We start from the raw sequence: 24,849 nt of genomic DNA, 5'->3' as shown, positions 1-24,849 counted from the left end.
TTCCCTGCATTTATAGTTCTTAAATTTCGTGGTTGTTAGTAATATTAATATAAATCAACAAGATACCACAAAATCACACCTTACCTGCAATGTGCCTTGCAATTGTTTTAGGATCCTTGCAGCTCCGAGGAGCATTGTAGCTTAAAAAGTTCTACGATCTTAAGCAATTTTGCCTTGTGTATCACATGGCTCAAAAATATTTTATAATGCCCACCACCATTTACATCTTATTCAAGCTCCATTCATTTTTGCAGGATTGCCCTAAGGGCTGTGAGGATGTGCTATGTTTTTATTAATATTATTATTAGAATTTAAATTTTGAATCAAATTATTAGAAGTAAAACGTTGATATTCCATGTTTGACCAGACCTGAAAACTGGCCTTAGTTTAACGTACGAAGCTTAGCTCAAAAATACGTATGGTTATGGAAACTGATATATTTTCCAAATTACGACCAATATTTAATATAAAATCTTCTATATTACATGTGCTCCATACATATTTATCATTTAATACATTTTATGCACATAGAAATCATTTTAAATTATTCACAAAGAAATAGATTTATTTGTTTGTTTAATTAAGCTTTTTTCTATTTAAAAATTGAACGATTTTACATAGAGTTTGATTAAAATAAAATTTAAATGATTGTGCTGAAATTAGGAATATAAAACACAGGAGCATCTGCCCTTGTTTTGCTTTCTTGAGATGAGTTCTTTCAATTTCTAATATTTGTATTACGTTTTTTTTTATCATTTGCTATTGATCATTGAAAACCACCATGGCATGCAAGTCCTTGATCATCACTGTCGCTAGAGGAGAAAAGGGCAACCTGGATTTTTATTATTTATTTACTTAATTATAGGTAATTACAGGGCAATCTGAAAAAAAAAAAAAAAAAAAAAAGAGCTTTTCTGTTTCTTCTATATTTGCCCTATCTATCCCAGCAATACGCTACACTCACGATCAACCTAGTATTCAAAAAAAGGAGGATCATTCAGTAGTTGCCACTGCCTATGATTGCACTATTAGCAACAACAGATTTTGACCAAGGAAAAACAGAAAAGGAGGGGAAATTACTGTTCCCACTTGAGCAGTACAAAGTCCATAAAGTGGTAGTGTTCTTCCATTTTAAAAACAGAAGCGCTGCCACCAGTTGATGAAAGGATCTTATGAATAAATGTTGCAATTTACAGGAATGCGTTCTTACAATGTGCGGGAAAGAACAGTAGAATGACCAAATGACTGAAAAATGGAATTTTACAATATCAATGAGATGTTTTCTTTCTTTGACAAGCTGCCAGAACATTGCAGCAAAGCAAAACAACCATCTGCATTTAACTTTGACACATGGTCAACAAATTGCTTGACCTCTTACTTCTCTTGCACGAGTGCCAGAACACGAGCAAATTAACGAGTGCATACGGGTTAATTCATTAGCACAAGCACATCAGATTCAGCTTCTCATGTACAGCTAGGATTTAGGGTTTCGCATTCGCAGTAGTAGTACAATTAGACTAATGTGAAAGGCAAGGACACAATATGCAACAAGAAAAAGCAAATGCTGATCTTACCATAATTAGCAAGGCTTTCTTTTGTCTACTTTTAAGTGGATGTTGAACCATTTCTTCTTCTTAGGTCTATCCCTTGTAGAAGGTTTCTTATCTCTTACTTGTGCGTCTTCTTTGGTCTCCCTGATGGAACCCTTATTCCTCCATTTACTTGAACTCTGCTTCATTGGCGGAGCAGTGGTGTAGGAGGCATGAATTTCATTCCTTTGTCTAAGGAACTCATCAATCTGCAAAACCAATATCAATAGTGTAATGTCAGAAACCATCAATGTATTCACACCTCATCCTCAGAGATATCAGCAACAAATTTTGACAAACTCACTGCTTGCATCTCTTGTGCATATCTACTGCTCATCTCGGTAAATTGTGCCAATACCTGTCAAAAGACCACACAAAAATTAGTAAAAAAGAGAGCAAGGGTATACAAATATAGACTGCTGAAGTTAAGTGCAGACCTCTCTATATTCAGTCTCAAACTTGGATATTTCTGCCCTCTTTGCAAGAATCTCAGCTTCAACAGCTCTAAGATTTGCCTTCTCTTCCATAAAAGGTGCAGCACAGAGAGCTTCTATTGAGTAACTTGCGCTTTTAAAAAAATTGTCACCTGGAAGAAAAGGCCAGAACCAGAAGGTTGCTGTCAGCCCATTCAAACATGTTTAATCAAAGAAGCATGGTGCCATAAACAAGAAAATTGTAGAACTGACCATAGACAGCAAAAACATGGGTGCCAGCCTTCAGTTCAGTTATTTCATATGGCTGAAACCCATCCAGTTTTTTGAAGAAGGCAGCATCAGCATCTTTTGCGGCTGCAATCTGAAACCACAACAATTCCAAAACCAAAATGAATAAGAATGAGCCAACTAAAAGACAAATATTAAGGCTGACACTTGACAATGATCTCTTAAATCACAGCTTACAGAGTTGACAGTGTGATCCAGCCGGTAAACAGGAAAACAAAGAAAGTACATTCCAGCAGATTTAACCTTTCCTGTTTTAGCACTGTCCTCCTACGCAAAAACACAAACCAGTAAAAATGGGTTAAAAGTAATGAAATTAAATGTGTTTACAGAATAATAGTAAATTAGATTCTATTGAGCTAGAAATTTGTCAAACATGCAAGGAACATGTTAAGGCAGATGAATTTCACAGATAACTTCCTTAGTAGTTGCTCCTGTTTTGACCAAGTAGTGTCCATCTTAATTAGGGATCTAGTCATCTATACTTCACTTGAGAGAAGTATAAATTCTCTTATGTGGGAAAATATCCAGTCTGCTGGTCGTGATATAATAAATAAAATCATGATGTTCTTTAAGATCCATCTAGGACTAGAATCAAAGCAAGAATATAGAAACTGTTGGATATGATTTTTACAAGATCAACATGAAAAGAAGAAAAAAAAACAGGGGAAAGTGCATCATACCTGCAGAGCAAGGCTTAATCCACCACTTTCTTCCTGATCAAAATACAACAACTGTACAAATGATAACCAATCAGTCAGCCTAATGATCATTTTTCATGCATAAATAAGTTATAGTAAGAGAAAATTGAATACTTGATGTCACTTGAGAACTCACTACTTGAGATAAACTGCTACAAATGGAATAAAAAATATGTGGACATCTGAAGATTGTTGGGAAACAGCAATTAGGAAGGTATGAGAAATTTATGGACTGGTTATAAATTCATTCAAACATATAAGTAAGTGTTTTGCCCCTCAAGGGTTTTTTTAACATAATTCCCATGAGAAACAGTTTCAAGTTACATAAACTGTATAAACCCATAAATCTGTTCCTACAACACAAAACCATAGAAGGCCCAAGCAATTAAAGGCAACATTGAACCATTTGGTGTATAATATGTTTCCCTTAAAGGCCAGGACATCTTATTTTCTCCTTAAAATAAAACTGATGGAGATGATTGAAGATTTTTTTTTTATGCCTCTAGTTATTCTAGTGAGTTGTATTTTCCATTTAGTTTCATCTACTTATTTTGTACTTTTGAGATTGAGACAACCCACCCCCACCACCCTCCCTCCATTTATCAAGGAGCAGATTTCCATGCCCCAAAATGAAACCAACAAATTCTAAATTCAGTGGTGTCTCAAAAGTGAAGGTCCCTGTGATTCTCTGTCACTAAAGAAAGGAGTAAAGAAAAACAAATGCAAAAACAACAGAACGTTTCAAACAGAGGTAAAGAAAATCAATTTTGATGATCAAGGAAAATGCAAAGCCATACAGGTAAAAGAAAAATGTTTACAGGAAACTCTCAGCATCAAATTAGGAACCAAATATCTTCTTCCATTTCTTATCAAAAATGAAAATTAACAAGACTCCACCAGTGGGGTTGTCATCTCCATTTCAGTATTTATTCAGCACCCACAAAGGCGATCAGAAAGCTCCTCTCTTGAAGAGCATCAAAATGCCCAAATAGACTGAGCAGTCAAGAATCCAGTAATATGGCAATTACTCGTTATTTTCCTATAGGAAAAATAAATCACGCACCTCCCACAAATCAATAAATTCACAATCAACTAAAGTTAAAGCCTAAACAGATTTTTTACCCGTGCTTCCAAACCATGAAAAGTTCCACTAACAGCGAGGAAGAAATAAAACGCTGGACTTTGAGTAGAAATGCTGTCTATTATTCATCAAAAACTACAGAGTACCAATCTACCAAAAATATACCTCTCCCCACAGTGTTACATATGCAATGTGCCTGTCTGCTTCAAAGAAAATTTGGGAAAATAAAAAGAGTAATCTGTGGATTCGCCCATCTGCACTTCGGTGACCACATTTTTGGCACTTCAGTGACTTGTGGTTCTCTGTTAGCGTGTCTTTTTTTGTCATTTAAGTCACTAAATTTAAATCCTCCAACTTTTAAATTATTTTAAAACTACATAACAATCCTTTTTTACAAACAAATGAATGTTCAGTTCACCACTGACACTTTTCGTACATGAAATCAATCAATATCTATACATTTTATAATCCAGTTACCTAACTGCACAACAAAAAAAGTGAAATATATTCATAAAAACAAGAAATACACTGCTTTTTATAATACAAAGAAAATCGTCCATGGCATAGAATACGTACATAACTGAGAAAACCATGCGAGTATTGATACATATTCGAGTTTGAGTTGATAGCATAAAATTGATCAATTGATAAAATTATAGCAATTAGAGAAAAATAAAAAAGTTGGACGACTGGTTTTAGCACACTTAACCAACGGAAAAGGGCAAATGCAAAAAAGGAAACCACAAGTGAATGAAGTTCAAAAAATTGAAACTCGATAACTTGAAATGGGCCAACCATGTGATTTTTTTACACTTTTCCCTAGAAAATTATAATACGTGCCATTATCCGATGCAATTCACAACTGACCAATTACTATACAAACTTAAATGCACCAAAAACCTGAATCAAGAGCACACAATCCTTGAACCAACTTCCTTTACTTGCTTCAGGTCAAAAACATGAGCACCCCTGCTAAGGAACATTCAATCACAAATGGCATTTCCGGAACTCCAATCTAAAACAAACATTCAGCATGCTCTTTTGACCTTTTCAGGCCGCTTTGCAGCACCATAATCTGTAACTTTTACACCATTTCTTTGAAAAGTCTCTTTCTCACCTCTTGTTTGGTATTGATGTGCAGTGGCTGCATGGCAGCTTTTGGGCCACTACAAAGTGTTCCACAATGAGTCAGTGTTTGAAGAAAGCATTGTTTTATCTAAAAAAACACTATTTTTCTAAAGGAAATAAGTAGGGGAGTGATTTTGCCAACAATCTCATTTTTGCTCTCTGATGGTAACAAGAGACATGCCTTTCATCAGAAGTTCTTCCCTGTATCTTGCTAATGGAAGATGATAATTACTCCTTGACTCCATTCAAAAGTTCTCATGCAAACTTAAAAGGGTGACATAAAATATGTTAAATGATTGCCAAGTTTAATGCTAGCAATATGTTCCTTTCTCGCACAAACTTTAACTTCATTCTCTCACACAAAGATGCTAGCACTATGTTCCCTTCTAGCACGAACCTTAACCTCATTCCCTCACACAAAGATGTTAGAAGTAGGCTCCGGAAGAATACAGTTTGGCATGGAAAAATTGTGAGAAAAATACACCGTACATATCCAACTTAAATAACAAAGGATTTGTGCCAAAGGGTTATGATAATTCAAACCTTGAACTTGCTTTTGTCAGATGATTGAACTCGACAGACAAATCCATCCCTTGCCTCCTCTTCTGTTATCGTGACAGAATAGAAGTGGGCACATTGCTTTTCAACCTGTTCAAAAATGTAGAATTTTACAATGAGCCCTAGTACAATCGCTAAAATTGACACATAAACCAGAAAAGAAATACCTCACCTTCCGACAAATAGGCAACCCAAGTGGAAGTGGATGAATATCAACAGCACCATTAAGCGCCTCCTCCAAGACAGTTGCTGATACAGTGGTCTTAATTGGTACTCCAAGTTTACTGTCATGCAAGAAACACTAAAATTAGAAATCAATACAAAACCATCACCATCATCATGATTCATGAGAATTATTCCAGAAATTAAAAAAAATAATAATAATTAACGTTACATGAATTCATTATAAACTTGCCTAAAGAGTGCCGCAAACATAGTATTTACAGCTCCCAAGCTTGAAAGATCTAGTTCAAGTTCTTGACTTTCCAATTCAACAGCCTGATCATAGAACAACAAGATCATGCTTCATATTACATCATCATATAAAAAATGTATAAAACTAAATGATTATAATTCTAACAGAAATTGAAGTGGCTGGTCAGATAGCCCAGAAACTGCAGAATGACCGCATTAAGCCAGAAGAAAGAAGATAATCTATGTTAACATTTGAATTTGATTTGTGTTTTATCTGCCACCAACACTTCTCACCTCAAAACCAGCTGAATCATATTGGCGCCGCTTGTCTGGATCAGACAATATATTATATGAAAATGTAACCTCTTTAAACATATCAGCTGCTTCAGGGTCATTTGAATTTTTGTCAGGATGGTATCTGAAATAGCATGTGAAAGAGAATTTCCACACCTTGATCAGCAATGGAAGAAACAAGGAGAAAAAAAGTAGAGGGTATTTTAAACAAAGCCAACCCATGATGCTACCTAACTATTCCGAGCCTGCCAAATCAAACCTTGCTTTCCAAACAAGTGATAAATTCCACTACCCGCTTGCTCGCTGGTCTCTTTGGAATCACCATAAACCAAATAGTGTCGCAAAAAGTCCTTCACTTACCTCTATATTTTGCTTAAACAATAAATTTTCATCTTGTAAAACCTCAACCTCAACCCAAATCCCAGATCCTTAACTGACGGTAGTAATGCAAATATTAAACCATCTCACAGAGATTAAATTAGGAAACAAACTCAAAATCTTTTGTAATTCCTCCCATTCTCACTCAAAACAGAATCATGCTCTGTTTCACTCCCCTCCTCTTACGGCTGACACACTCTGAGGATGAAATCAGATTCAGTAACAAAAGCTCTCAAAATCACCATAAATAAATAAAAATAAATGAATTTTCATCGCATCTAAAATAATAATAATAAACATACTTGAGAGCCATTTTACGGTAGGCGGACTTAATTTCCTGGTCAGTGGAGTTCCTGGAGATGGCAAGGACTTCATACGGGTCCCGCCGCACCGGCCCTGCTGCTGCATCCTGCTTCGATAGATGAGACGGCATTACGCTATTCTATTTATATGCAACAATAACCAACAAACCCTAAAAAATCACTACAGCAACCAAAGAAACAGCTAGATGCTTTTCTACATGCTCTCTCGACTTGTGTTGGGTAGAGAAAGTTGAGCGTGTAAGGAAACCCTATAGAGAGAAAGAATCCATGGATTGGGACCTCTCCTGAGTTGTAGCTTGGCGAGAGATAGCGATGGAGACAAACGAGCATAAGTTAGTCCCCTGTTTTTTCTAGCTTCTACTGTTTTAAAATAAAGCATCAAAAAATTAGTTAGTTAGAACTTAGAATCTTGAAAATCAGTTGTTTGAGAGTGAAAAATGATTTTTATAAAAAGTTGTTTAAAGATATATTAATTTTCAATTAAAAAAGTACGGGAAATGACTTTTTTTTTAGAAGAAATTCTGCTTGTTTTATTTTAAAGATAAAAAATAACCATACATATTTTAAAATTAACTGAATATAAATAATTTTTATTTTATTCATATTAATTAACTAATAGTTAATTATATAGTTAATAACTTTAAATATTTTAAAATTAACTAACCCCAATTATTATGTTTCAAGTATATTAGCTCTGTGAATCTTAATTAAAAATGTTCTGAGTATTGTTTCTTTTTTATTTATGTTTTTTATTATATTTATGTGTTTTTCAAAGAAAAATTCATTTTTTATTTTTTTTAAATATGTGATTCAAGTTATATATTTTATGATAATTTTAATTTAATTAACATCACTAGCAATATAGAACAATAGTTCATTATCAAACAATTTAATATGTTTAATGACACAACACAATATAGACTAAACAACTTAATATTTTATAAATACAAAGCAGTTAAATTGACATTGAAAATTAAGGTACAAAAAAAATATAAAAATAGATTTCTCGTAAAATAAATACACTAAGTAATTACTTCAATAAAAATATAGGGCCAAATAAAATAGTTCACTCCCTTTCCTAGTAATTTTTAAAAAAATATGGATTTTTTTTTAAACAACGTCATTAACAACATGCTACGTTGTTCTATTTCTAATAATATATTTTGGAACTCTCGAAATCAAATTCAATTAAAAGCTTTTAATAAAATCTTAAATTTAAAATTATTTGAGTATTAAAAATCAAGTTTTAAATTAAATTTAATCTCTAAAAATTATATAAAAATAAATTATAGATCAACCCTTCTGATTTACAATTTTAAATAGAAAAAATTTAATGTTAAAACAAGTTTTTCTAAAATACATTTTTACCAAATTGTTTTAGAAAACTTTGAAGAAATAAAATGAAGATAGCAAGAATAATATAAAAAATATTTCTTCTAAACATATAAACAAATTAAATTGAATTTAAATTAAATATTATAATCAGATTCAAGAATTAATTCCAATCAACCATCAATCCATTCCTTTTTCTTAATGTCTTGTGTTAGGTGTGTATGAATAAAAGTATCTAGAGGTGTGTAATACATTTTCTATGTAAGATATTGTTGGTTTTTTTTAAAAAAAAAAAAAAATTAAAAATAATTATTTTTTTTGTTTTAGATTAATAATTTTTAAATTAAAATAAGGAAAAGCGAAGAAGGAAAGGAAGGGAAATCATTTTATTTGTTTTATTTAAGAGAAATAAAAGATGGAGTTTTATTTTATTTATGTTTGTTGATAAAAAAGAAAAAAAAACAACATGTTTAATTAGTGTTTTGAATAAAGATGATAAATATAAAAAAATATTATGATATTCAAATAAAGAAAAGTGGCTTAATGTACTTTGCATTACTTCTTTTTTTATTCATTTCCATTTAATTAGCGTTTTAGGATATATATATATGAATTGGTGTATTTTCACATCTTTTCCTTTCCCTTAGAGCGTGTTTGGCAGTGTGGTAACGGTTGCTTTTTAAATAGCTTTTCGTGCCGAAATACATGTCAATGATTTTTTTTATTTTTTAAAAATTATTTTTGACATCAGCACATCAAAACGATCCAAAAGGTACAAACCGCACTCAATTTTAGCCCAAAAAAAAAATCAAAATTTTACAAAACACAGGTAGAAACATAGCCCAAACACTACCTTAATTTCTTCTCTATATGTAACTATAGATCAATCCAAATAAAGGAAAGTGACATAATTCACTTTGCATTACTCTTCTTTCTATTTATTAATTTCCATTTAATTAGTGTTTCATTATAAAAAAGAAAAATATAAAAAATATAATTTTTTTTGTGTTTTCTCCCTTTTCCTCTTCCTTTACTTTATTTTCTATCTGTAATTATAATATTCAAATAAAGAAGAGTGACTTAATTTACTTTATATTACTCTCTTTTTTATTCCTTTTTGTTTGATTAATGATTAAAAAAAAAGACAGATACAAAAGGATATGTTTTTGTGTATTTTGCCTCTTTCCCTTTACTTTGCATTATTCTTCTTTCTAATATTCCTTTTTTCTTATAATTATATATTAGTGTTTTAGAATAAAAAAATATAGAAAATATGTTTTTCTTTTGTATTTTCTCCTCTTTTCCTTCCCTCTTCTTTCTTTTCCATATGTAATTATAATATTCAAAAAAAGGGAAATGACTTAATTTGCTTTGCATCACTCTTCTTTATATTCTATTCCTATCCTTTAGAACATTCACACTAATAATTCTATACGATAAAAAAATTTATCATCACTTTAATTATTTTATCAATTTCTTTTTTTCATTCTACTACTAAGGAAAAATATTCGCAAGAAGGAATGTTTTGAACCCTTTTTTTATTTTCTCTAGAAAGACTAGACGGAAATCATTTTTTATTATTTACAATTAGAGTGGATAATTGGTTGATTAGTTGACAAAAAGGGAGGAAATAAATTTTTTTGTTAAAAAGAAATGGAATTACGGGAATATTGAAAATGATATTTTATTCCAAATTTATAAGTGTTTTGGCTAAAATGAATGAAAATAAAAATAAAAATTAGATATAGTTTCCCTCTCATAGAAAAAAAAAGTGGAAATTAAAAAAAATGAAAATGAATATTTTAATGCTATATCAAAAGAATCATTTTTTTAAAACTATAAATTAATTTTAATAAAAAAAAAACGAGAAAAATAAAATTTAAACTCACGAGGGACTTGTATTGTATAAAGATGTCCCATTTACATCACCGTGGATACGTATACATGCAAGTGCAGATACTGTTGAACTGAGAATTTCTGATCAGTCAAAACACATGAGTGAAATCTTGGCGCCTGGCCGGACCAAATTCTGAGAAGCTTTTACTATCCTCAAAAACCCTTCCAACCTGAAAATGTTTCACTACACAGTCAATCTAGGAGCTATTCTTCACCATTTTCCAGAATACAAATACATCGTGTGATCGTAGGCTATTTCATCGTCCGGTGAAACTGAGTTGTAGATGCTTGAGCTATCTTCTAAGCCACACGCCTGTGATGGGTTTTTCTCTCTCATTGATCGAGAGTTCAAGAAGGCAAAGGGCTATTGCCAGTACTGAGGCCTAACTGAAGATCCAAAGATTTACGACAAGCTTTCTTGGAAGCAAGCAAAGGAGAAGGCTTATCTCTGGATCTCTGATCAGCAAGATTGAAAGTGAAGCTCTTACGAGTGTGTTGCTGGAAAGGAACCCGATCAGCTGGAACGGCATCCCACTTTGAAATCTGAGAATCATTCCGATGGGAATCTTGGTATGGATTGAAACTAATCTGAGACTGGTCCTGATCATGGAGCGTGAACTCGGGAGTAGGAGAGCAGGAGGGATCGAAGATTAACCATGGAGCAGTCCAAGTTGAGTGGTATTGATAATTGTAGCTGAGGTTATCGTGGTAAGGTTGAAGGTAACCGCCGAGGCTCGCCTTCCGAGCTTGAAGCTGCAATAATCTCTTCTTCATTCTCTCTTTCTTATGGGCATTTTGGTGCCCCCCCAGTGCTTGTGAATTTGCAAACTCCTTGACACAATACTGGCACCCGAACTTCTTATCACCAGGCCCCCGACCAGCACTTGAGCTTTTCTCCTCGACAGGTTTTTCCCTTTCAGACGACGCAGTATTTGACGAATTCACACTCTCGTGATCTCCTTCGGTCGACCCTTTCATGCTTCTCTCGTTGTGCTTATATGGATTCAGCTCGAATCCAAATAATCTGAGCTTCCTCTCGACTGTACAGGACTCGGCAGAATAACCATTTTGATCTCCGTCCAGTATGGAAGAAAGGGTGTTGGATGCTTCCTTTTCCATCTCCCTTGGATTATTGTAAAAGAGAAAGGAAAAGGAAACAAAGAGGAATGGATTCTGGGAACCGATGCACCGACCGGTAAAGAGTTCTCAGGCTTCTGATCTTCCTTGCATAGCAGCAAACTCTACCCTACGGTTTCCAACGATGGGTTGCATCTCACGAGTCAGGATTAGTTTTATAAGAATCACGGCTGCCATGAACATGCAATTAAAAAACAGATGCAGAAAGAAAAGTCAGATTAGAGAAGCCTTCTAGCTCATGCAATATATAGATAAAGTATATTTTTGCATTGTATAACAGATACACTTCATACTTTCTTTATCAAAGAGGATTCAGTGTGCTTCAACGAGGAATTTCATGGCCTGGAAACAGTTTTAAATAGAGAATAACATATAATTGTAACACCTCTTGGACATTTAAAACTTATATTCCTTCATTGATTATAAGTTATTATTTATTATATTTACAAAAGTCAAAGAAAGATAATGTAATCACGTGGTACGTAGGAAGCGTCTCTAACTTTGATTTATTATGATTATTATTATTATTATTATTATTATTATTATTATTATATCTATAAAATTTAATTCGAATACTGACATAAAAAAGAGTTTGGGTTATTGAATCACCATATTAATTCATGAGTTATACCGGGCTATTTTTTTAGGGGTTAATAATGTAATATATTAAAAATTAATTTATCATGTGAAATTTAAACATATCACAAATTCAACACAACTTCCAACTTTAAAATCAATACATTTTTTAATTAATTAACAAAATAATTCAAATATTTAAAGCAAAAATCAAATTTAAAGTCTCAAACTTCAATTATTAAAATAACATCCACCACCTATAATTAAAAACAACACATGCACACAAACTCTTTTAAGAAGAACTTGGTTGAATTAACATATTAAATTATTGAAAATTGAAAGAAGAGGGTTTTTTTTTTTAGCATTTAGGTAACTCAGTTAAATTTGAACAAACTATTTAATTATAAAAAAACTGGACTAGATTAAATATATAGATTTCATTGAATCAAAATCTTGAACGATTCTCAACTAATAATTTAACCCCAAATCACATTCCAGATCATAGGTTTCTATAGCCAACCCATCTGATCAAGTTAGGTTTTACATCAACGAGTATTATACTTAACAACTAAAGAGTCAGTGGATTCATGCATCGTCCTCTACCGAAGCTTATCATATATATATATATATATATATATATATATATATATAGCTCTAAGTATTATATAATAGCTGTGGGTGTCGAATCCCATCAACATGGTATTTAAAAAACGTTGAGGTCTGTAGAAATGGGATTTCAGAGCACCAAACGAAGCCTCTTTCTAACTATTTTTCCACCCACACAAATTATTTTTTAGAAAAAACATCGCTTAAATTAATAAGTTAATCTTGAGCATGTCTTGCAGATGCTTTTAGAATAGTGACGAGGGAGAGTAGTTGGTTGCAGAACAAATTAAGGAATGTAAGAAGTGGTTAATGAGGCAAGCAAGTAATATTGGTCTTCGATGAGATCTTAGCAAATCTTCCCAAGAGCAAGCAAACCTTATATTATATGCCCCCAAAATTAAGCGTATGTTTTCAGGTGAATCAAGTAATTAATTAATGTTGTTTTCTAGAAAGTCAAGACATTTGTGTTGGACAGTTGTTCGAACCCACTAGCTTTTGTAGCTTTTTTGGGACATGTTTGAAACTGCTAGATTGTGTTCTTGTGTCCATTGTCTCTGCCCAGATCTTCCATTGGTGGACTTCTTCCACCAATCGATCTCCCATGTTCACAATCTCCACCCCCTTTTCCTGTCTGTTCGGATTACTTTCCGGCCTCGGGAGAAGAATTCCAAGTCGGCATGCTGTCATCAAGCATCTCAGCATCCTCCATGTAGATAAAATGACGCCTCGAGAAGGAAGATTGGCTCAATGTGGGTGGGTGGGTGGGTGGGTTGGGTGATTTTAGCTCTCTTTTTTTTTCATTTTATTTATCCATGGATTGATGCATGATTAGGGGTTTTTTTTCTTAAAAGTGGGGCGAGTTTGTTTTCAAAATCTTTTTTGTTTGAAAATATATCACAATATATTTTTTTAAAAAAATAAAATTTATTTTTAATATCAAGACATAAAAACAGTTTAAAAAATTATAAAATTAATTTGAAGCAATTTTTAAAAAAAAAATTTAAGAAAAAAAACAAGTTGCACTGCAACCTACAAACACGTTCTACGACCCTGTTTGTTTTTACATTTTAAAAGTATTTTTTTAAAAAAATAATTTTTTTTAATTTTATATTAATTTTTTTATTTCAAATTATTTTGATATACTAATATAAAAAATAATTTTTAAAAAATATATTATTTTAATATATTTTCAAACATTAAATACTTTAAAAAATAATAATTGGATAAATTTTGCCAACAACAAGTCACCGATATCCAATCTAATTTCACTTCTTTTGTCAATCAAAAGATTTCATCCAAAGTGCGTAATGAGACCACGTAGAATGCAAAGATTGACCAGCCACAAAAATGGAGAATAATTCAAGATCTCATCAATCTAAAAGGGAACGCATTACACTTATAATTCCTTTTCGCAGATTTTTTTTTCTCTCCAAATCTTTACAAGATTCTGTAAAACATTCACAGCATGTTTTGATTAAATGTAGTTGATCATATATTATAATAATCTATTTTATCTTTATATTTGATGATGTAATTTTTAAAATTATAATGTAATGGATGATTGCAATTATACCATTTACATCAGAAACATTAATGGAATTATTCCCACTGAATTGTTCTTTGATATATATCTAGTCATTGACAAGACTGTTGCATGTTTTTGTTTTTGATATAAACATATTAAAAAAACAAAAAATATTAATTTAATATTTTTTTTAAAGCAAATACAATTTTAAAAAAGCATTAAAAACACAATAGGTATTAAAGAGACTAGCTGCAAGATACAAAATAAAGCAAACCTTACATGATATGATTTCGTGGACAGATGTATGTTGTTGTAGCCATGTTAGTGCTTTTCTTCTTATTAAGTTTTTAGTTGTGCAGTAACTTATATATCTGATTGTGTTGTAAAAATATATTTTATTTAAAAAATATTAATTAATAATTTTTAATGATTTTAATTTACTAATATAAAAAAATATTTATTTTTAATATATTTTTAGATAAAATATATTTTAAAAAAAATGCTTCACACCAAGAACACCCGCCACAGCCTTGAAGTCAACGAAAACGGGTGTTTTTTCTATGAAAAGAAAACTTTAGGTCATGCAATTGGACAATATATTAAAATAAATTTTATTTATTTATTTTTCATAAAATAGATTTCATTTGAAAATATATTCAAATAATATTTTTTTTATTTTTAAAAATTTATTTTTAATATTAGCACATTAAAATAATTCAAAAACATAAAAAAAATTAAATTGAGTAAAAAAAATAAAAAAAAATTATTTTTTAAAAATTATTTTTAAAACACAAAAATAAACAAACTATTTTATTTGTTTATGTGCTATGATGTGGTGTGATATATGACATATATAATTAATTTACATAAATTTCATTAAAAACTATCTTGAAATCATAGTTAGAAAAAAAAACTATAATCTATAGGTTTTTTTAAAAATTTATTTTCAAAACAGCAACACGAAAACTACTAAAATGCTATCTAGACACACTCAATCACATAGTGCCCCCAAGCAATACTTACAACCCGCTGCTGTATGGCCTCAAACACATTTCACACCAGCAGGAAACAGAAACAATGACTCATTTCACAGTCTTCCCCCCCCCCCCCCCTCTTTTTTCTATTAATCAATGGACCTAAACTGTCCAAGACATTTATGAAGAGTCGAGCATGAAATCTGTGATTTTTTGCTCTGTAATTTCTCAATCTGACACCAAATCTTCCTCCCTGGAGGACGCGACATGTTACAACAAAAGGAACCGGTATTATTATTATTATTATTTTAACATGAAATTTCGGATCAGCTTATACTCACTTTAACTAATCTCACATGCTGCTGTGAAGTTAATGATCATGTAGATTTCTAATGACTTTCATATTAACAATCACAAGACTCAAACTTAAAATCATAAAAAAATAAATTTTTTAATCTTAAAATTTTATTACCGAACCACTTACTAGATAATTGGAACCAGAATTTTTTAAAGAGCTAGGTAGATGAAACTCTTGAATCAAAAGAGCACTAAACCAGCATGGACGTTCAAATCTTCGAGTCAATATGACCAGGACTTAAACAATACTGGTTTTGCAAACAAGGAGAAATTATTAGAAAGATTTATAGAATGTTTGATAATAGTTGTTTTTTAAAATGTCTTTTTGTTTAAAAATATATCAAAATATATATATATATTTTTTTTAATTTTTAACATCAAAATAATTTAAAAATACTAAAAAAACATTAATTTCAAACATAAAATATAATAAAAAAAAAATTTAAAGCTTGGTGTATCAAGCTACTCATAAACTAAACTATTAACACAAAATACATTTCACATGGAATGCATATATCATTTGGCAGAGATCTCTATATTTTATTTGTATATCTTGTGTTTGCTTGCTTCGTCTAAAGAAGATGTGGCATATTAAATCTATCTAAAAACTTTTTAGTGACAAGAAGGGATAAAGATGACAGTTAATTAATTCATTTTGGAAACTCTTAAAACTTGGGAGCACCTTCGCCACTCGTCTCTTGCCTTAATATAATGAATTTAAAAATAATGAGCAGGTAAATTATATATAAAAAATTATTAACACTAATTAAAGAATAAAAAGTAAAGTTAAACAATTAGTTATATAAAAAAATTAAACCAAACAAGAGAGGATATTAATGAAAAATAAATCTAGAAGAATCAAAATTAAAAAATATCAAAAAATAATATTTTTTAATTTTTTTAATTAATTATAGTTAATTTAAATTACCTCAACTAACATATCACCCACAAAGCCTATTTTTATAACTATAGTTATGGTGACTCTTGCTGTCCTATGTGGCGACCTTGAGGGTCCTGCGTGAATCCCTAGTCAAATCATAAACCAGGAAAAAATCCATGGCATGGAATATAAAACGAATCGAATTCGACTACAGTCCACTCTTTTATACTTTTATTCCTCCTTTTTCTTTTTTTATAACCCAGAATATGCGGAAGAGCTTACACACTACAACTACTCTTTAAATTTATTGAATATTCTACAAGTCTAATAAACAAATAAAACATCATAGGAATAATAAGCATAAACAAAAGAAATAAAAAAATCAAACCTGAATGTCGAGAAAAAAAAAATCCCTTCACCTCGTTAGACCACGACCTCAAATGCTTTATACTCTTATTCCTTTTCTTTTTTTAACGTAAATATCCGGGCTAACTTACACACATCATGACTTATTTCACGGCCCACTGAATATTTTACAAACTCAATAAACATGTAAAGCACCGTGAAAATAACAGGCATGCACAATAAAATTTAAACCCTGATACAACAAAAAAAGAACAAACCCCATCCACATCGAGGACAACAACTAAGTGCTTTATACTCTTATTCCTTAAATCTATGGGTTGCTGCCTTGGTTCTCCCATTATCATCTCAGTCTTGAAGATGCATCACACGGATTGGCTAAGAACGGGGTATTTAATTATTATTTAGAGCATTTGGCAAAAAGTAAACAGCGGGCGTGGAAAGTTCTCACCGAGTGGCGAGTGGTGCCCACGGGCCTGATAGATGGCAAACAAAAGCTCGAGTCAAACTTGAAAAACACCAGTCTATCTTGACCACGGAGAAGCCTTCTGCTTATAAAGCGCATGCCTAATTATGTGACACAATCCATATAGCATTCATACATATCCAAGCAAGTTAGTTCTAGACAAGAGCTAACTAAGAGTGCATCCCCATTACATTAAAATAGAACTACATGAAAATTAAGAACCATGTTTATGGGAAATAAAAATCGCATCTCAAAATTCTCCTCTATATATATAAATAATAATAAATAAAAACTAACCAATGGAGTTATATCTTGGAAGCAAATATTTGACAATCAATTCACGGGTCATTCCTAGCCTAAAATGAGGAGAAACGCGCAGGATAACATTCCACAAAAAGATTGTTCTACAAGAGCTTCTCATTTTAGATTACAACCTAAATAATCCAAGCATAACTAGAATTTCAAGGTGCAACTGTCAAGGTTGCCTTTTAGAACGAGGTAGGAGTGCAAGAAGAATCTTCTTTCTTGGCCCCTGCATTAAAGAAAACGTTCAAAAGAAACCAACATTAATGTTAATGATCACTGACGTGCAAATTTAAGAATAATTATGAGTATGGGCATCCCAAGCATGGTTATAAGACTTGCTGCTGGTCAACTCGGTGACCAGCAACCTGGAGTCTGGCCTATCTCGAGTTTTACATCGAACAGGTCTTTTTTGACAAAACAATGTCTTTTAAGGATTTTTCTTAAAAAACATTACTTGTGTTGACCCGCAGGCAGATCAACCGTGACTTGAGCCTTGGGCCAAGTCAACCCTGGTTAGGCTTTTGTTTTGATAAGCAAAAGGAAGAACATCTGATGTTTTTCTAAACGAATGGAACAATGATCATTCATTATGTGGAACACAACTTGGTACTTCAAGGTACCATGAATCTACAAACCTCATTTTGCTCAATATTTTCCAAAAAAATTTGACATAAATATTGTTCACTTTAGACCAACAATATTTATTCAAAAGATGAGAAATCCACCAAGCCCTCTCCCATTAATAGTTTTTGAAGTGCAAAAGCTCTCTTCATCTCTGAATGTGATGCAGAGAGCAAAACATGCAAAATTTATCTCTTTCTGTAGACAAAGGGCATTTTTATAATTGGAAAATTTGCTGGAAAATTATCCTAGTCTAGGTTATTTTCTATTTAGTATTCTATTACTTCAAAAGAAAGTAACTTTATTAGGTTTTTCCGATTCTAAATAGATTTTTATATAGGAAAATGAGTCCTTGTTGGACCAGCAGCACTAGCATCTCTTTATAAAATATATGGTCATTCAATATTTTAATGGAAGTTGATTAATAAAATTCCAACAACTTGCCTTTGATTGTGATTCAATCTACCTTAGATGCGACTTCTAAGAATCCTAGGTATGAAGGCTTAGGTTTTTTCTATCCTTCCTAGAAACCCTGTTAGTGTGACTAATATTTTCTACTATTCCAGCAGAAAACTCACATCAATATCCTCTCACATATACCTAATCAACCCTACATCAATTACCCATCAAATATTCAGCCTAACATTTCCTAAAATACTGCTCATGACACTGTTCATAGCCCTAAACAGCCTCTAAAAGTTGGATCCAAAACAGCCCTCTAAGCTGTGCCGCATCAGAATGACCAACACGACAAACTTACATTAAATTGAAAAGCCATCACTAGTTGTGATAACGACAATGACAACGACGAGTGTACAAGACTGCTAAGATAAGATATCATAAAAAAGGGCTTTCGTTTTCTTTTCTTTTTTTATTTACAAAGGAGAGGCTCAAACTTGAAACCTCTTCAGTGGAGGGATATATAGATACCAGCTGAGTTTGTACAATAAAGCAATTCATCGAAACAAATAATAGATTAATCATGCATGCTTCAAAAAAATTTGCATCAACATTTTAAATATCATAAGAAAGAAAAATTCTTGAGATGGAGAAGAAATGAGCATGAAACAGAATTGGAAATCATATGCGTTGCAAACTAACAGCAAAGATAGCAGACAGATAAAGGAAAATTACCATAGGTATCCCCAGCTCTTTAAGGTCTCTTTCCCCCATCTGCTTCAATGCAGTCATATCTATCTGTTTAATAGATTAAACAAATCTTAAATTAGGTGACTAGGAAAAATAAAAGTTCCAGTACGTTATATGTTCTTTTCCTTGTTGCTTCAAACAGACTGTAAAAACTTCAGAAATTGTGAGTAGCAATCACAAAGTTCACAAGAGATAAGCACGCAAACAGCCAATCAGTAAACTTTCTGTTTTGCTTGAATACACAAACTAGAGAAGCCCTCACCAGCACATAAGGACCCTAAAAAACCCAATTCATAACTGTCACAACAGCAACAATCATCTCTGGCTTCTCAAAACATAGATCTGACCATACAAGAATACAAACATATGTATAATTACATGTCACCCAGAAATTTCTTCGGTATAGACATGTCATGCAGGTGTGAATAAAATAACATGACATGTAGATGACAATCCTAACAAAAAATAATAATACAATTGCAATGTAGTTCCACTTATTTTTTTGTCCTTGCTCCATGGCATGAAGCCCCATAGCAGTCAAATTGCACACATCTATTAACCTTCATGTTATACATAAAATAGAGTGCATTTATAGGACCAATAAGATGACAGCATCTATATTCTAAGCAATTTTTATTAAAACAAGGAATATTTGACATACTTCCTCAGCCTTGAAAAGAACAACGTATTTCCCTAATCCCAATGAATGCAGTAAGCCTTCAACAGTTTGTTGTTCTTCTGCCTACATAGAAACCAGAAATAGATAAGAAGTTAATAGATGTTTAAGAGTGAAAGGTGATATATTAAGAAAATCTGGGTTGTCCTTAAAGAGTCAGTTAGCTCCATAAGTTACGAATGACTTGCACTGCACTCGGCTCACTTGAACACAAAGGAAACTATCACCCCCTCTGATCCTACAAGAGTGTCTTGTTTAACTTTGCACGCATTTTAACAGAACTCAATATATGTAGAGCAACTCTATATTTTCACACACCTTTTTAAGAGTTATTATTGAGTAATTATTATTCAAAATGAGGGTATTGTAGAAAAATAAAGCAACTATTCTCTAACTAGACATATATTTCAGGACAGAAAATCAGAGAAAAATAAAGCAACTATTCTCTAACTAGTCCCATTTTCAGAATCAATAGCAAGCCAGAAGTACATCTGGAAATCTGACTGAGAAGTAAATTTTCAGCAAAAGTGGAGCCATGCTATTGGCTTAGGCCACCTGTCCTCCACAATTTCAATTCAACCAGTCTTTAGACTCTGAATAGGCCAATCAAATTAGCTATCAAGACTTCCTGGTTCAGCAAAAGTCTCTTGTGCCTGGTCATAAGGATCCAAATAATGTCATGTTATATAGCTGGCCTAGCTCACTGATCCCAACCAGAATTTTCCCTTAATCTTTCCATTTCCTCTTATATTTGCGTTTGCAATTATTGTCTTTTCTTCCTTTTGTCAGGTAGATATGCTGGAAATTTTTTCAACATATAGGTATATGCCCAGCTCCCCCTCACATTCATTATTCGCAAGCATAAGAATTAAACTGCCAGACCAGCACATGAATTAGTCATAGCAGGGATGAAATGGTTAAAGCTAGCACAGCTAAACTAGCTAAATATTTTAGTGTAAGCATAGGAACACAAATCTTCCCTTTTCTGTAATCTAATATTGCACACAACCACAACTAGTATAAAGCAAGTCAAGATAGGTTATACAATAAGCAACAAATCAGTCAAAGTAACCAGCTGCATCATGTGCTTTGAGTGTGCAATGCAGGTGCTAGTAAAATCAGAAGACAACGAACTAGTACCACATATGAACTCTTCTGCACAATGCCACTTGGAGGAAGTTGGCCCATGAGCGGTACCACAGACTTTGCAGGCACTGTAGGTGATGGCGATAGAGGCAGCATGGCAGATTTTGCAATGAAAGTAGCGGAGCTACTCACTGACCTCGGTGTATCAAGAACATCTTTATTCATATATGGAACTGTTCTAACATCATCATATGTCCTGTTCAAAGGCCTTCGCTGTAGATTATCCATGTTTCTGGGTGGTGATAAACCCCTGGAAGAACTCATAACTCTATCTGGAGATCTTCGTCTTATATGATCCAAAGTCCAAGGAGAAAAGGAATTTCTAGAGGAATCCATGTGGTGTAAAACATCTGCACTTCTTGTGGGAGGAATTCTCCCTAAGATGCTAGTGTCCTTTGGGTCAGGCAGGCGGTGCCGTGCATCAAGATTACTGAGCAGAGGGCCTGGAGACCGGACTGTCCTAGAAAGCTTTTCACGAAGGTCCCTGGTTTTCTGGTCATCGTCACTTTGAGTTCTACTAAATACATTTTTTTGCATGAGTTTGTAACGTAGGTCATCTTTACCAATGTGAGCATCTTTGTTATTCAAAATCACACACAAAGGTCGGTCAGTTATCAGGAAACATGTACAAAAATATTCAATGCAGTAGAATAAGGCTACTAGTACCTTTCACACCATTAGCACCTAAACTTGTCAAACTGTTGTCCCATCTTTGCCTGCACCAAGGAAAAAAAAAATCACAACATCCTCCACCTAAGAATTGCGAAGTATAATACTGTCCATTAACATCAAACCGCAGAAAAACAAAAGACAAACACCAAACACACCGTTTGTTGCTAAGTTGGTTTCCATGCAATGACAAAATGTCTGAATTACTTCCTAATCTTTCCATAACAGACCGCTTACTCCCAGCACCTTGCTGGGAATTAGAATAATCATCCGATACCGTTGCAGCTCTCTTCACCACCTGTAAGGTTACTCAAACCTATGAGTCAAATCAATTATACAATACCCGCAAGGCATCTTCTTATCATGGAAGCATTATTACCAGTATTTTTTTAAAAAAATAATTTCTATTTCTACAATTTTTCTCCAATACTACACAAACAATAAAAATCAAATTCCTCTCCAAGCAACAATAAAGCCTTCCATTAAAACAAATCATGACTTCATTTTTTAATATAAAAAGAAAAGGAAAGGAAAAAACCCTAATTTTTCAGATTGAAGAAAAAGAAAAAGAAAAATACCTGACCACCGCGCCCAAGTGTAATAGTTACGCGAGCTTTGGAAGTTTCTGACATGTCAAAATCCCCAAATACAAAACCCTAGCCAATCAAGCTCAAATTATATTAATACTCAACTGGTATGTATGGACGGATGGTATAAATATGATTACACAACCATTGTTTAACATGACTAACATCCAAACCCTAATCTCGAAATTGGCATTAGAAAGATTGGCTTGTCTCAGAAATTTTGGACGACGTACTTGAGAGGGATAGGAGAGGAAAGAAGCGGAGACGTCTCCCTCGCAACCAGTACTAGTACTTTATCAATTTCATTTTCTTCCTTTATTGAACAAAAATGTAAGGGGAGGAGGAACCTATTTGTGTTTTCAGTAATATCTTACTATTAATTATAATATTAGTCCTTCTACTATTAGATATTATTAAATTGTTCCCTTACTGTTAAATGACTAACAGATCAATGTCCAAACTATTGCTTGATGCATGGATAATTAATTGTTAATGAATGGAGTTTGAAACTATAAGGATTTAATTGTAACATTGTGACATTTTAAGGATTTAATTGCAATACATGCGAAACTATTAAAACTCAATATAACTTTTGCTAAAAACCCCATGTCTTTCTTATTCTTATGGTTGTTCGAGATTGCAGTTAAAATATATTTTTTTAAAATAATTTTTTTAGTTTTAACTTTATTTTTTTATTTTTTTGAAACATTTTAATGTGTTAATACTAAAAATAAATATTAAAAAATAAATAAAATTTATTAGCTTGAAGTATTTTAAAAAATATACTTTAAAAAATAATATTTATTATACTCTCAAACATGTATGTTATTTATCCCCAACCCTACATCTCAAAACTATAATTATTAATCCTGTTATAATTTAGAACCTAACCTAGTTGTATTTTCTCTTGAATCGATTTGAAAGTTAACAAGCTTAAACTTAAAATGATTTAATAAATCAACTAGTAATGCGATTTATATGTATAAGATTGATTAAGATTTGATTAAGTTAACTTCAATATATTTTTTTAATTTTTAAAATAATATTATTTTTTAAAAAAAAAATTCACAAAAATAACATTGTTTAAGTTGTTTTTTTAAAATTGAAACAAAGTTATTTTTTAATAGATCTATATTGACTCTAAAATTAATCTAATAAACTCGCTTAAAGTCATACTCAATAAGTATGCTCAAAACCATTTGAAATAATCATGAAACCAATTATTTATATCTTCTGAACAACATTACAGAATTAAAAAATATTTAAAATTCAAAATTTAACTTTAATATAAAAAAAATCAAGTTTTAGAAAACCTGAATCAAATAGTGTATAGGTCCAATTTTGGTATCAACTTTTAAAGATGGCTAGTTTCATATGATTGTTGTTTTGCTACCGATAGGTGGCTGGACAACGTTTCTCCACATTTTCTCTTTCTTTTATCTTTCAACTTCGATTTTTTTTTTTTTTTTTTTTTTTTTTTTTTTGTAGTGGGTCGTTGCAATGATAGAGCAAAAGGAAAAGCGACCGTAAGAGACGGTGGTGGGGAGGAAAGGAAAGAAAGAGGCGGAGAAAAAGGTGAAGGGAAAAGAAAGCAGAGAAAGAAGAGTGGAGGAGAGAGTATGCGAGAAGAAAATTTAGAAAAAATAAAAATAAAATTTGGAAAACAAACAATTAAATTAAGGACATCTCAATTTAATAATGAATAATTGACAGAGAAACTATATATATTGATGAAATAGAAAAAACTATAAAATTATTTCATAATTTTTCATAGTAAAGGGAATAATTAATTTGTCTCATAAAATAAAAGAATTAATTCATAATCAACTCCCACATAAATTTGTGAGAGTAGAACCTCAGATTACGAGCTTTATACGCAGCATATATAATAATAATAATAATAATAATTTAGGTGGAAATCATGACACATTCATTAAATCGTCCATGTATTTGTATTAATTAAACAATTAAATATTTGTAAAACAAATGGTTAACTCATACCTTATTTTTATAAAAATATAGTTCATTCAAATCAATTAAAATAAATCGAATTAAATTATAAATGACTACCAATTAAAATTTTGAAAATCTTCTTGACTTATTTTTAGATTTTAAGAAATAAAAAAATAGTTTTTTTAAACCATAAAGTTTCAACAATATTTAAGAAATATATAAAATTGGAAATAGTCAACCTGAAATTTTTTAAAACTGTAGTCTTTCGATAAAGATCTTTTTAATTAGTTAAACATTTTTTTTAATTTTAGTTGGAAAAAAAATTCTTGTTTCTTAAATATATATTTTTTAAAATTAATCAGTATAATAATTAGGTTGACTAAATTTTGCAAACAAAGGTAAGATTTGACCAAAACTTTTTCCCATGGTCTGAATTATAACGAAC

The 24,849-nt window shown here is 31.8% G+C and overlaps 3 protein-coding genes across 6 annotated transcripts; all 3 read right to left on the bottom strand.

Annotated features, from left to right (window-relative positions):
* Positions 1-1,156: 1,156 nt before the first annotated feature.
* On the bottom strand, positions 1,157-7,586 carry LOC118061025 (chaperone protein dnaJ 16). Of its 3 annotated transcripts, none has more exons than XM_035074370.2 (12): positions 7,165-7,586; positions 6,485-6,608; positions 6,192-6,274; positions 5,949-6,060; positions 5,762-5,866; positions 2,992-3,042; positions 2,489-2,578; positions 2,276-2,384; positions 2,027-2,175; positions 1,894-1,947; positions 1,575-1,798; positions 1,157-1,474 (listed from the first exon to the last, which is right to left on the bottom strand). In XM_035074370.2, exons 1-11 carry the CDS (start codon positions 7,293-7,295, stop codon positions 1,580-1,582), a joined length of 1,227 nt encoding a protein of 408 aa, XP_034930261.1. In that variant the 5' UTR covers positions 7,296-7,586; the 3' UTR covers positions 1,157-1,474; positions 1,575-1,579. The 3 variants fall into 3 exon arrangements, with proteins under 3 accessions (XP_034930261.1, XP_034930263.1, XP_034930260.1); XM_035074372.2 differs by adding an exon at positions 6,715-7,060 and having other exon boundaries at positions 1,157-1,798; positions 7,165-7,306; XM_035074369.2 differs by having other exon boundaries at positions 1,157-1,798.
* Positions 7,587-10,374: 2,788 nt separating this feature from the next.
* LOC118061134 (zinc finger protein 5) lies at positions 10,375-11,818 on the bottom strand. Its single transcript, XM_035074530.2, has one exon. The coding sequence runs from the start codon at positions 11,530-11,532 to the stop codon at positions 10,762-10,764; it is 771 nt and encodes a 256-aa protein (XP_034930421.1). The 5' UTR covers positions 11,533-11,818; the 3' UTR covers positions 10,375-10,761.
* A 5,727-nt stretch (positions 11,819-17,545) lies between these two features.
* LOC118061024 (uncharacterized) lies at positions 17,546-22,793 on the bottom strand. Of its 2 annotated transcripts, XM_035074367.2 has the most exons (8): positions 22,685-22,757; positions 22,443-22,520; positions 22,023-22,162; positions 21,862-21,911; positions 21,190-21,770; positions 20,035-20,115; positions 19,359-19,421; positions 17,546-17,829 (listed from the first exon to the last, which is right to left on the bottom strand). In XM_035074367.2, the coding sequence occupies exons 2-8, from the start codon at positions 22,494-22,496 to the stop codon at positions 17,773-17,775; spliced, it is 1,026 nt and encodes a 341-aa protein (XP_034930258.1). In that variant the 5' UTR covers positions 22,497-22,520; positions 22,685-22,757; the 3' UTR covers positions 17,546-17,772. The 2 variants fall into 2 exon arrangements, with proteins under 2 accessions (XP_034930258.1, XP_034930255.1); XM_035074364.2 differs by having other exon boundaries at positions 22,443-22,793.
* Between the last annotated feature and the right edge of the window lie 2,056 nt (positions 22,794-24,849).

Source organism: Populus alba, chromosome 8 (assembly GCF_005239225.2).
Source record: "Populus alba chromosome 8, ASM523922v2, whole genome shotgun sequence".
Taxonomy (NCBI): domain Eukaryota; kingdom Viridiplantae; phylum Streptophyta; class Magnoliopsida; order Malpighiales; family Salicaceae; genus Populus; species Populus alba.
The sequence above is the reverse complement of the archived record's forward strand: the minus strand, read 5'-3'. Positions and strand labels throughout refer to the sequence as shown.

Bases quoted from the DNA above. Each gene is read 5' to 3' on its own strand.
- LOC118061024 (XM_035074364.2), bottom strand. From the start codon at position 22,496: ATGTCAGAAACTTCCAAAGCTCGCGTAACTATTACACTTGGGCGCGGT. The intron at 22,163-22,442 runs GTATTTTTCTTT...GTAACCTTACAG, and splicing joins CACTTGGGCGCGGTGGTCAG to GTGGTGAAGAGAGCTGCAAC. The intron at 19,422-20,034 runs GTATGTCAAATA...TCTATTAAACAG, and splicing joins TTCTTTTCAAGGCTGAGGAA to ATAGATATGACTGCATTGAA.
- LOC118061025 (XM_035074369.2), bottom strand. From the start codon at position 7,295: ATGCCGTCTCATCTATCGAAGCAGGATGCAGCAGCAGGGCCGGTGCGG. The intron at 5,867-5,948 runs GTGAGGTATTTC...ATTTTTGAACAG, and splicing joins GGTTGCCTATTTGTCGGAAG to GTTGAAAAGCAATGTGCCCA. The intron at 1,799-1,893 runs GTGAGTTTGTCA...TTGGTTTTGCAG, and splicing joins ATGCACAAGAGATGCAAGCA to ATTGATGAGTTCCTTAGACA.
- LOC118061134 (XM_035074530.2), bottom strand. From the start codon at position 11,532: ATGGAAAAGGAAGCATCCAACACCCTTTCTTCCATACTGGACGGAGAT.